The sequence below is a fragment of the Plasmodium reichenowi genome, chromosome 11 (genome assembly GCF_001601855.1).
Source record: "Plasmodium reichenowi strain SY57 chromosome 11, whole genome shotgun sequence".
In the NCBI taxonomy this organism is placed as follows: domain Eukaryota; phylum Apicomplexa; class Aconoidasida; order Haemosporida; family Plasmodiidae; genus Plasmodium; species Plasmodium reichenowi.
In genome coordinates this window covers 1,553,248-1,566,924 of record NC_033656.1, presented here as the reverse complement: position 1 = coordinate 1,566,924, position 13,677 = coordinate 1,553,248, and the positions used below count along the sequence as shown (strand labels likewise).

The following is a 13,677-nucleotide window of genomic DNA, read 5'->3' as shown; positions in this document are numbered from 1 at the left end:
TTAATATTTATCATGAAAATATTCATCATATTCCTTTTCTAACAAATTACTCTCATGTATTTTCTTATTTTTTAATTTGTTATTTCGATAAAAATTATAATTTGGATTATTTTTTTCAACATTTTTATAATTATATCCATAACCTTTTAATTTATTAGAATCATATTTATGATGCTTTTGACATGAATAATTTTCATCGCAATAAATTTTATACATATGATTATCTTTTAAAATTTTATCATCGGAAAAATATTTTGAATCGTCATCTATATTATAATTGTCATCGTGAATTCTGGATGGTACTTTTTGATGTAATTCATTCTGTTTATGATCATATACATCTTCTTTATTTAAATAATTAGATTGATATAAACTATTTGCATATGAATTATGATCACTTTCTATATTATGTTCAGAATGACGCTTCAATTTATGGAGATCATTTATATTGTTATACTTTTTTAATGTATTATCATGTTTATTATATTTATGATACTCATGATATTTATTATATTTATGACAATTCTTTGCTTTTATTTTATGAGGAATATTTTTAACATGATCTATTTTTTTGTTTGTTTGTTTGTTTAATGAAACTTGACTACTTAAGGATGATATACTATATGACTTATTCTTTTGATTGTTTTTTATTTCTTTACATTTCATAACATATTTTTTATCATAATAGGATGACTCGTAGCTGGATTTTCTATTTTCATTATACTTTCCATTTTCATTATACTTTCCATTTTCTTCATTGCTTTGGTTTTTTTTATGTGTTTTAATTTTCATTCTATATCTTTTTATCGGTTCATTAATCATATATTTATTATTTAGTTTTTTATATGTATGATATAATTGTTCTTTTTTATGTATATTATCTAAGGACCCATTGGATATTTTCGATTCACTTGTAATGTGATAGTTTCCTGACTCTTCTGAGTAGCTTGAGTATATTTTATATTTCTTGACATTAGCTAAATTTGTATTCTTATCATTTTTTTTTTTTTCGAATGTATTATTTCCCAAATGATTTTTTTTTTTTTTTTTTTTTTTTTTTTTTTTGGGGTTTTTTTTTCTATATGTTGTTATAACATCTCTAATAAAATGAGATGTATGTCCATTTTCTTTATATTTGTCAAATGTATTATTGTTCAATTTAATATTTACCTGTTTGTTACCTTTTATTGTATTATCCTTTTTTTTATGATTCATATGGTACTTTTTTTTTTTTATGTTATTTTGTTGACATGTAATGATAACTCCTTTTGAATTATTTTCTTCATTATATTTACTTGAAATTGTTGCCATAAAACCACATGTATTATCTAAATTAGGATTATCATTTATATTTTTTGGCATATCAAAGTTTATTTGTTTTTTATTTAATGCCTTTATATGTTCCATATGTTTATGTTGATACATTTTTTTTTTATAATCATTAATAACATATGGAACTTTGGATATTTTTATAATGGCTTGTTGTACATTTTTTTTCTTTTCTTTTTCTTTTTTATATGACTGTATAAATCCTGTTATTGGTCTCAAATTTACCTTATGAAAATCACTTACAGGATAGCTCTTACAATTTTTATTTAACAAAGATTTATTTTTAAAATAATTTTTATCTGTGATTGGAATATAAAAATATTCATTACATAAAAATTTATTGGAATATTTATTTAATGAATTTGTTGATGATATATTTTTACAGAATTTTCTATTTTCATAATATTTTTCTTTTATATTTTGTTTATACTTTTCAATATTAGAAAATATTTTTAATGGTTTTCCAAAGTTCCACCAACCTAATTTAATATTATAATTTTTAGTATGATAATTAATGCATGGTATTTTAGTTACATTAGGTTTATTTATGACAGTTTTTATTGATATACATTTAGTATCTTTGTTATTTTCATCCATATTTTTTTGGGGAAATCTATGATGATTATTATGTATTCCTTTATAATTAGAACGTAATTCAAAATTATTTTTTTTATTACCGATGTGAAAACTATACCTATTTTTTTTTTTGTCACAACGAATAGGGTTTAAATTATCTTTACGACATTTTTCTATTCTTGAAGGATAAACATACATCTCACGTACATTATTATAACTCTTGTTCCTACTATTATATCGCTTCTTTACAGATCTTAAATTATTTTTATATTCTATATTATTCTTCTTAATAACATTCATATTATAATGATTAGGAAAACAAATTCCATTATTTGACATAAGCATGTTATCATAGTCAATATTTCTATTATGTATTACTCCAGGTTGTGTGCTATTATATTTATTATTATATATGTGAGGATAAGAATCTAACGGTACATTCACATATATTTTTTTATTTATATATTGAGGATATTTTTCTTCCCCATATATATAATTTCTATATTTTGAGGAGTCCATTTTTTTTTTTTTTTTGAAAAGAATATAGACACAATGTGGTATAAATTTTATGTAATTAATAACTCATTAATTTTAAAATATAAATACCAACTATTAACAAAAAAAAAAAAAAAAAAAAAAAAAATTAGTAGACATATGGAAATGATACCTTAAAAGTTTTATTTATTATATATATATATATATATATTTATTTTTTTTTTTTTTTTTTTTTTTTTTTTTTTGCGCAGACAACTGTAGAAATATACAGTATAAATTTTATTGTATATTTATTTATATAACTTGTGATAAGAAAAAAATATATATATTTGATCTTTTCAAAGATAAAATATTTATACTTTTAAATCCTTTTTAATATAAAAAATTATTTAAATTTTAAAAAAATGAGGGATTAGAGAAAACCTTTCTTGTTCTTTTATAAATAATTTTACTCTTATATGAAGGAATATATATAAATATATTCCTATATATATATATATATATATATATATGTATATACTTTTGTAAGCCAGTTTGGTCAATGGAAGATTATTTAATATATGTTATGGAAAATATAATTATTGAAAAATGTTAATATTTAGTAAATTATTTTATTTAAAAGTGGTAATATATTACAACCTGTTATTTTTTTTAATGACACAAAATGATGTGTATGTATATATATATAATATATATATATATATATAATGTTTAGGCTTGGTAATATTTTTAAGTTAAAGGTAAAAACAAATAAATTGGGTGTTTTTTAAATATAGTAAGGAATAAATGTATGTTCTTATATATATATATATATATTTAATTATTAGATCAAGATAGATTTATTTTTTTTTTTTGTCACAACGGGTATACAGAAAATGAATGGAGCAAAATTTTTTAGGTATACATTTTTAACTCCAGTATAAATAAGAACATATATTTAAAATATAAAGAGTTAATCTTTTTTTTATTTCATGTTGTTTAAAATATTATATCTTTATATATATATATATATATATTGATATTTATTTATTTATATGCATATATGACTAATAAAAAAATTACACTTTTTTTTTTTTTTTTTTTTTTTTTTTTTTTTTTTTTTTTCAATTTCCATAAATGTGTATACATATATAACATTTGATCTTAAAAAATACAATTTTTTTTTATACTTCAATATTTGTATCATTTTATGATTTTTTTTTTTTTTTTTTTTTTTATTTCTTTTATGATTGTTTCAATAAAGGAAATATAAATTTTAAATAAAGTCACAATAGGGTATACATTCATAAATACACACATATATATTTATATATATATATATATATATATATATATATACATATATATTTTTTTTAAAAGTCCAAAAAAGATATGTATAGTTTGTGAAAGTTTTTTCGGTTATAATAATTGTAACCATATCTCCTAAAAATATATAATTCAATTATATTACTTATTATGTTAATCTAATGATTAATAAAATTTTAAATAACATAAACACTTTAAACGATATAAAAGATGATGATTTTAGTCATGCTGAAAATGTTTTGAATTTAATTGAAGGAATATTAATACATGAAAATTCATATTGGAAATATGTTAACGTATTAAATGAATTAACTACATTATGTTATGAGGATCCAGTAAATTTTAGAAGTTTATTATTTTCAAAAAAACAAAAAGATTTAGAAGAAAAAGAGAAGAAAATAAATCAAATTGTAGATCGAATATTAATAGTTTTAGAAAAATATGAAGATATTAGAAGTACATTCATTTATTCAATTTCGAAATTGGTTCTTATAAATGAATATAATTTAAATATTAGGATATTACATATATTATGTAACTTACAAAATAATCAAGAGTATAAATATTATATTTATTCTGTCTTTGAAGAAATAATATCTGCAACTATACTTAACTTGAAGGAAGTAATAAATAAAAAAAAAATATATATATATATATGTATATGTATATATATTATTATGTAACCAAACATACATATACATATAATGTACATTATTTCTTTATTTTAGCATGAAACACTATGTAATATTTTTAAAGGTCTGGCCCATCTTCCCAAAGATAAGTTCATTGCAGGAGGTTTTAGTAATTGTATACATAAAATTATTGATTCTTTAAGAAATAAATTGAATGGGGATGCCTTAAAATTATTATCTATTTTGACACTAGATAAAGAAAATTGTATAATAGCATATGACGAAGGTTTGTTAAAGGTAAATGTTATATGATATATATTTGTTTTATGAGGATACATGTCAACAGTTTATATTATTAATATTCTTTATATGTTTTAAATAATATATATATATATATATATATATATATATATATATTTATTTATTTATTTATATTTATATATTTATTTATGTATATATTTTATCCATTCAGATTTTAACCGAAGAAATGAACAAAAGAGAAGAGGAAAACTTTGATCAAGTTCCAAATTACATGCAGTATATTTATCTAATTGTATCCCAACTATGTAATAATTATATTAAACATTGTGATATTCTAATAAACGATAAAATGCATTCACAATTTTATTTTAAAAAAATCAAAAGTATCATTAATATAAATATTCAAGAATTATCAACAAATAATTCCATTTTTGGAAATATTATAATGTCAACTTTGAACAGTATGTGTAAGTACAATGAAAAATGTTTATACGAATTATGTAACGCATACCATTATATTGATTTATTATTAATTTCTATTAAAAAGGAAAATGGAAATCCTTATTTGTTAAGTGCCTCGTTAGATGGTCTCTTAATACTTTTAAGCAATGAAGAGATATATAAAAATAATATTAATTATATATTAAATAACAGTAATAATTTAAAAATAATTCTTCCTTTATTATTTGGACATAAATATTATAATATGTTAAATATACATAATTTGGAAAATAATAATGAGGATAATGTTGTTCAGGAATATTTATACAAAGTTGTTGAACATACCCTAGATATTGTAACATTTTTTTTTCAGAAGGAAATTGATAAATACACAATTAAAGTTAAAAAGCAGTTTAGAAACAGTGATGTAAATTATTATTTGCTTACTTGTTTAGGTAATTTTTTTCATTCTATGATATGTCTATATGAAGAATAAAATGTACATAAATCTATACATAAGTACACGCATATATATATATATATACATAAAACTTTTATATGATCACTTTGTTGTCGTTTTATATTATTTTTTATTTTATTTTATTTTATTTGTATAGAGAAAAAGAATACACAGATTATAATAAGGTTACTAAAATGTATTTATTTTATCCCCTTTACTGATTACAGCTTGATAGAATTACACAAAATATTTTTCATTTTACACGACAAGTCTATTGATATTAATGATGAATGGAAAGAAATATATTATTACTCTGTTTTGATATATGTGAAAGTTTTAAAAAATGAATATATTAAAAAAGTTATTGAATGCTATAATACTGAACAGATTATTATATCCTTATTACGTATTATGAATGAATTTTTATTAAAAGATATATTATTACAAAAAAAGACAAATGATGTAATTGTAAATAAAAAAAATATGTTGGAACTAAATGATGAATATGGTACATTATATAATAAGAAGGATTATTATATGGATTTAAATAAAATTATTGTAGAGTTATTATGTATATGTTCTCATTATAAGGACTTGAGATGTTTTTTAAGAAATAATTTAATTTCTACGTATTTTATTAATATTTTAACAAATGAAGATAAATTATATAATGAGTTAAAAATGGATTATGATATATTAATAGAAAGAACATGGTGTTGTAATATGCATAATATATTTAAAACATTAATGAAAAATAATATGAAAAAAAACAAAAAAGTAACATTAAGACTTTTAATTAATATTGCTGATATTTGTAGTGGTTATTTTTATCAATTTAAATCAAATTATGATACAAATATATTTCATCTTTGTGATTTGGAAGAAAAACATTGGGAAGACAAAAAAATTTTACAATATTTTTATTTTCTAAATGAAGATGATAAAAATGATTATATATATCAAGTGAATATATTATTACACCATTATATGACAGATCTTTTTACTATTTTATATACATTTGTACAAAACGATATTTTTATAGAATTAAAAAAAGAATTACAAGAAAACTATTTTCCGGGAGTATTAAAATACCATAAATTAAAATATGAAAAAAAAATAAAGAAATGGAAATTAAAAGAAAAACAAATCAAACAAAAAATTAAAAATATGAACATAACATATAAAGATAGAAGTTATGAAAATTACCAAGATGCATACAAAGAAAAAATGAATGATCTGTATGTTAATTCATTTAATAATATTCATCATGATGTATCATCTATTTTTAATTCTTTAAATGAAGAGTTAGGAATTATTAAAGAAAAAAAAAAAAAACTAATTCAAAAATTATATAATAATAATTTTAAACAGACTTTTGATATATCAGTCGAAAACCAAATTGGAACAAATATTGAGTATATGTTTGATATTCCAAAGGTTATCAAAAAAAAAAAATCACTCAAATATTTAAAAAGTAGTAAACAGTATCAAGGCGAAAATATCGATACAAATAATCTAATTGTGAGCAAAAAAGAAAAAAATTATGATTCAGAAGAAATTTTGATGCATACAGGGGAGGATATGTCTGGTAATATTCACACATCCCCAAATAATATTAAAACTTCTATAAATAGTAATAATAATATATATAATAATAATAATAATAAATATAAAGATGGTGTAAATAATATTAGTGATTATATAAATACAAATGAAAAACCAAATGATACAATTAATAATAATAAAAAAAATCATTTTAGTGATACGTCTTCAAATATGGAGAATTATAGCACTTCAAGTTCATCTACAGAAAACAGTGTTGTAAATATGCCAATATTAGATAAATTTTCATGTGAACTATTAAAATATAATAAAGAAAATATATATGAACATAAATTAAATAATAATCATATTTTATTATTTAATAAGAGAGGTATTTTTATTAATAGTAATAGGGGTGAAATCAATGAAGCATTTGTTTTATATGCTATATTAAGAATTTTCTATAGTATCATAATAAATAATATAAATAATGAATATTATATAAAAGTTAAAGAATTTTTATTAAAACATCATGTGATAAAAACTTTATTAAACGTCTTAAATCAATGCAGCTTTTATGATTGTAATGTATATGCACATTTTTTTCGTTTATATAGTGAAATATTAAAAATGAATGTTACAGCAGTAGAATCAATGAATATGTTACTTTTTTATAATATATTTTTTTATTATTGTAAATTATTATCTAGAGTGTTTATAAATAAAATAAGAAATAGTGAATATATTTTATCTTACAAGGAACAATATTTCTTTGCTGAATTATCAAAACTTTTTTATTATTTTACACAAAAAATTATATATATACAATTTTCACAATATAAAGAAATACAAAAATGGTGTGTAGATTGTACATTATTCCATTTCTTTTATAAAAATAATATTATCCTATTATTATATTTATTTATATATATTCATAGTGTACACCATGGATCAATATATGCTTCCTATATTTATCATAAAAAAAATTTCTTTTTTATTCATACAATATTCTTTTATACCTTATTTACATTATCATATCTTATGTGCTTTTCTAAAAAATTGAAATATTTTATTCTTTATTTTATAAATTATAAGAAGTATATTCATAAGGTATTATTTAGGAAATCAATAATTCACTCCCTTTTCTTTTATAATAAATTGATATATCTTAGAATAGTATTTCAAAATCAGTTATCTCTTGACAGGAAAACTCCCACACAAATATATCATCTTTCTCCCGTAGTATATATAAGGGAAAATAGTAATGAAAAAAAAAAAAAAAAAATAAATATAAATATAAATATAAATATATATATATATATATAAATATATATACATGGTGGTGTTCGATTTCTATATTAATATTTATATAAAAAAAATTTCTTTCTTTGCATATATTTTATTTTCTCCATTCTTTTAGGCGTTGAGTGGTACTTTATTGCCTTGGGAGTAGATAAATATTATTTGATTTATATACCAGACAATTTTGAAGAGAATATAACTGAAGATAAAGATATAAAATTAATAATATATTCCGAAAGGAAATATGTTGACCTAACAAGAATATGTATAAGTAAAATAAACGACAATCTTGTAATTTTTGGATATATCCATTATAATAATAATTATATAAGTTATGAATCATATGATATATTTATTAGCATGAATAAATATTTTCAAAATAATATTGTAAGCTATGCACAGTTTTTATCTGGTAATACTTATGAAACTCGAGTTGATTTAATACAAGATAATATTATTAGGAATAATTTAAAACATTATATGAATACAAAAAATATACTTATATCTACATTTGCATATAAAGAAGTAAGTCCAAGTGATTATAAGAAATATAAAACTAGAAGAGAAAAAAAAAAAGAAAGAGAAAAAATTAGAAATAATATAGAAAAAAGACAAGATGATTATGAAGATACATTTTATTCTAATAATATATCAAATGATTTTTATAGTCATGATTCATTATTAACATATTCTAGTCATACAGAAAAATATAATAATTCAGATGATAATATTCAACAAAATTGTAATATACAATCCAATGATGAAGATTTCAATATATTTAAAAGAAATGTAAAATCTAAAAATAAAAGAAAATTATTATTTTTTGTTTTAACGAAAAAACATTTTTATATATTTAAATTTAATTTTAAACATTGGATATTTCTAAGTCCATTTATAGAAGAAGAAAAAAATGATCTTCATCTTTATGTAGAATCTAGTATAGATAGTCATGATGAACAAATTAACTCAAAAGATCATGTTATTAAAAATGATAAAATATATTTAAATAATATCTTAGGAATTACATCTAATAATAATATGGTTAATGATGAAAATATACCCTTTGCTAGAAAGTGTGCAATCAGAAATACTATTAAATATAACTATTCTTGTAATAATACTGAATATACGAATCAACAAATATTATCAACACAAATGTCAACAAATAGTATAGAAAGTCAACAAAGAGAAAGTGAAATTATTAATAAAAGTGAAATATACGATGAAAGAGAAAGGTATTCAAATGCAAACAAATTGTTTCTTAAGCATATTCATAAATATGATAATGAATGTTTAAGTAAAATTAAATTTGTAAATAATAATGAAAGTATTATTGAAATACAATTTAAAATCAAAAATAAGGAGGAAATTACAGAAAAAAAAATTAAAATGATCCTCTTTGATGATTATACGAGAGAATTATGGAAAAGATCTTTGGCTCATTCTTTGAACATCCAACTTGTCTCATCGTAAGCATAAAAAAGGAAAAACATAAAGAAATATACTAATACATAAAATATTATTATTATAATAATGTACACACATATACATAAACATATATATATATATATATATATATATATATATATATATATATATATATATATATATTTATTTATTTATTTAATTTACACCTTTTTTTTTTTACAGAGAATGGAGAAGAAAATGGAACTAAACAATATAAGGACGAAACTATCGAAGAAAAAGGACCTATAACTAATTTTTATTATTTTCTTGATCTTGTCAACCCAGATATTACATAGACTTCAAAAATTTATAGTACATTATAATATTTCATTATTTTATTATTTATTATTTTTTTATTTTGTTTTTTTTTTATTTTGTAAATATTATTTTGTTTTACTTTGTTTTATTTTATTTTATTCTATTTTATATTATTTATTTCTTCTTTTTTTGTTAATTGCATAATGAATATTTCATATATGCTGAATTCTTAAACGTCTAAATTAATTAAAAAATAAATTATTAATTAGCTTTTCAAAAAAAAAAAAAAAAAAAAAAAAAAAAAAAAAAAAATTATAAGAAAAAATTAATTTTCAAATTACAGACATATTATATATATATATATATATATATATATATATATATTTATATATCAACTTAAAAAAAATAATAATAAATGAAACTAAAACAATAATATAAATAAATTCCAACACATTTATTATACATAAATGTATTATTATATGTGCCTGGTATAATAATATAAAATAAGGCAGCTAGCTAAAATGGGAAAATAATATTAAAAATATATATATATATATATATATATATATATATATATATATATATATATATATCAAATTAAATCACATATGAATAAATAAATAATATATATTAAATCACGTATAATAAAAAAAATTTAATTTATATTGTATAACATAAAAAAGTGGATTTATTCATTTAACTTTTCCAAGGCATTTTGTATCTTTACCAAGTGATTATTATTGTCTGTTATCAATGAAGATAATTCAAGTATTTGTGAATTAATTAATACTAATTCTTGTCCAAACATTCTCATAACTTTATCGGAAAGTTTGGATGCTTCTTCTATATCGTCAGTTTGAAATTCTTTTAAGGTTTCTTTTGATATATTATTAAATAAGGCACTTAATATTTTATGTTGTAAAGCTTTTTTGTGTTCATTATTTGTACTCGGCATTTTTAATATAAAATTTATTGGTAAAAATTTTGATAACTCATTAGATAATAAACTATGTGCTTGATATCTAGGATGTTTCATAGAAAAGTCCATTTTTTTATTTGGATTTTTTTGTAAAGATTTTAATTGATCACATACAATTTTACTATATACATTTCGATCATTCCAAATACCTATACACCTAAAAAATTTATTTATCATTTCTTCATAACCTCGTTCTTCTAATATATGTCTCAATACAGGAATTACAAATATATGTAATCCTTTATCTGCTATCGAATTAAATTTTATCAAATCGTTTTTTAAATTATTTCTTAATTCTTGAATTAAATGATTATATACATAAAATATAGCCATTTTGGAATTTATGCTAACTTTTTTATCTAAAAAGACATTTACCATAACTTCAAATAAGGGTTCAGGTGGTTCTATAAAATGTTTTATGTAACAACAAACTCTTTCTATATCTACTTGTAATGTATTTAATACTCTTAAGGATTCTTCAATTTTAGATTTTGGAAATAACATATCATTATAGGTACATTCTTCTACTTTTTTCGTTTTATATTCATTTGTATCTTCTACACTGCTTCCATTAGATATGGAGGATTCTTCTATTGATTTATTATCATTTTTCATATAATTATACATACCACTTGTGTATTTTACGATATTGTCATTTTTTTCTTGATACATATGAAAATTATTATTACTATTATTATTATTATAATTATTATTATCATTATTATTATTGTGATTTTTATGTGATTTATCTACATAGTGATTTTTCATCATATGATTTTCATATATATATTCTTCACCTTCATTTGATATACCACTTAACGTATTGTCAGTATTTGCATTTATATTCGATTCATTTTTATTAAGACATTTTTTTAAATCATTTAATATCATAGCTGTTTTCTCACTTTTGCTCGTTTTATCATTTTCTTCCTCTTCAATAGTATTATTAAAAGGAATATTTCTTAATATTGACAATTGACTTAATACATCACTATTATTAGTAGTAGTATTGCCTTTAATAAAATTTCCCTTATTATTTAAATTATGGTATCTATTTTTATTATCATTATCGTATTCGTAATTGTGATCATTGTGATCATTGTGATCATTTTGATCATTTTGATTATTTATATTATAGTTATAATGTTTACCATAATCATTCACTTCATTTTTATCCTTCTCGTAATTTTCTACTCCTCTCATATTTTTTTCCTTATATTTAACATTCATATCATAAGAATTAAAAAAATTCCCAAAATTTTTGTTGAAATCATTCTGAGAATCATTAAAATTTGTTAGAGGTTCCATTTCATCAAAATTGTCTTGACTACTTTTTGTCATAATATTATGTAAGAACATAGGGTCTCCTAAATTTAAATTGTTATTTTCATTTATATTATTTATATTATTATTTTTTGGTGATGTAAATAATAAATTGTGAAGATCTCTATGTAACTTATTTAATTCTATATTGATATCTTCTTGTCTAATATCAGGGATGCTTTTTCCCTGATCATTCATATTATTATTATAATTAATATTTTCATTATAATTATTACTATTATCATCCATATAATTATAATTATTATTATCATCATCCATATAATTATAATTATTATTATTATCATCCATATAATCAAAATGATTACCATCATCCATATAATTATTGTAATATTCACTTTTGTAATTTTCATTATTATTATTTATATGATCACCATCATGATAATTCTTATTATATTTATTACGATTATAATTATATCTAGGAGATTTCTCTTTATTTTCTCTACCATATTTATCTTGATAATATAAATTCGAATTTTTTGATTTTTGATGCATTCCACTTTTTTTATTAAACGATGGAATGTATTCATGGTTGTTATTCCTTTTATCAAAACCAATTGTATTTGCTTCATAATTATATTTTTTATTTTTAATATTTCCTAAAAAGGGTGTATTATTATAATTTCCTTTTTCTCCTTGCGTTTTATTATTATTATTATTCACTTTATTATAACCACTATCATTTTGATATTTTTTATTATTTCTATAATTGTCATCATTTAATTGTTTCTCATTTCTCTTTTTCCCTTTATCATTCCAATATTTTTTTTCATATTTCATTTTAAACCAAAAATATTCATAAAAAAAAAAAAAAAAAAAAGAGGAAAAGATATGTACATATAGTATATATATTATATATATATATATATATATATATATATATAATATGCCGTTATGTTTTATATTTAAAAAAAAATAAAACAATCTTTTGTTAAAAAAAATAAAATATACATAAGGGTATACATTAAATATTCATTTTTGTAGTGTTATGTAATTATGAAATATTCTGTTTTTCTTTAAAGTTAACATTATTATTTTATTTTATTTTTACTTTATTTTATCTTTTTTATTATAAATTAAATGTTTATTTTATATTGAACATAATATTTTACATATATTTTATAAGTTTTGTTTTTTCTTTTTTTTATTTTATTCATCCATATATTTAATCATTTCATTATAAATATATATCTTATTATCATTATTATATAATTTTTTATATGTATATACCATTTTTTTTTTTTTTTTTTTTCATATAATCTATTATGTGGCGATAATTTTATTATGAA

At 19.0% G+C, this 13,677-nt stretch overlaps 3 protein-coding genes across 3 annotated transcripts; 1 reads left to right on the top strand and 2 right to left on the bottom strand.

Annotated features, from left to right (window-relative positions):
- Window positions 1-2,424, bottom strand: PRSY57_1139400 (hypothetical protein; the record flags this gene model as incomplete). Its single annotated transcript, XM_020114989.1, has 1 exon — window positions 1-2,424. One exon carries the CDS (start codon window positions 2,422-2,424, stop codon window positions 1-3), a length of 2,424 nt encoding a protein of 807 aa, XP_019970358.1.
- A 1,442-nt stretch (window positions 2,425-3,866) lies between these two features.
- PRSY57_1139300 (hypothetical protein) lies at window positions 3,867-10,018 on the top strand (the record flags this gene model as incomplete). The annotated part of the gene is made up of 6 exons (XM_012908352.2): window positions 3,867-4,328; window positions 4,434-4,634; window positions 4,810-5,494; window positions 5,657-8,302; window positions 8,462-9,812; window positions 9,994-10,018. The coding sequence occupies 6 exons, from the start codon at window positions 3,867-3,869 to the stop codon at window positions 10,016-10,018; spliced, it is 5,370 nt and encodes a 1,789-aa protein (XP_012763806.2).
- Window positions 10,019-10,756: 738 nt separating this feature from the next.
- PRSY57_1139200 (hypothetical protein) lies at window positions 10,757-13,168 on the bottom strand (the record flags this gene model as incomplete). The annotated part of the gene is made up of 1 exon (XM_012908351.2): window positions 10,757-13,168. One exon carries the CDS (start codon window positions 13,166-13,168, stop codon window positions 10,757-10,759), a length of 2,412 nt encoding a protein of 803 aa, XP_012763805.2.
- Window positions 13,169-13,677: the final 509 nt, after the last annotated feature.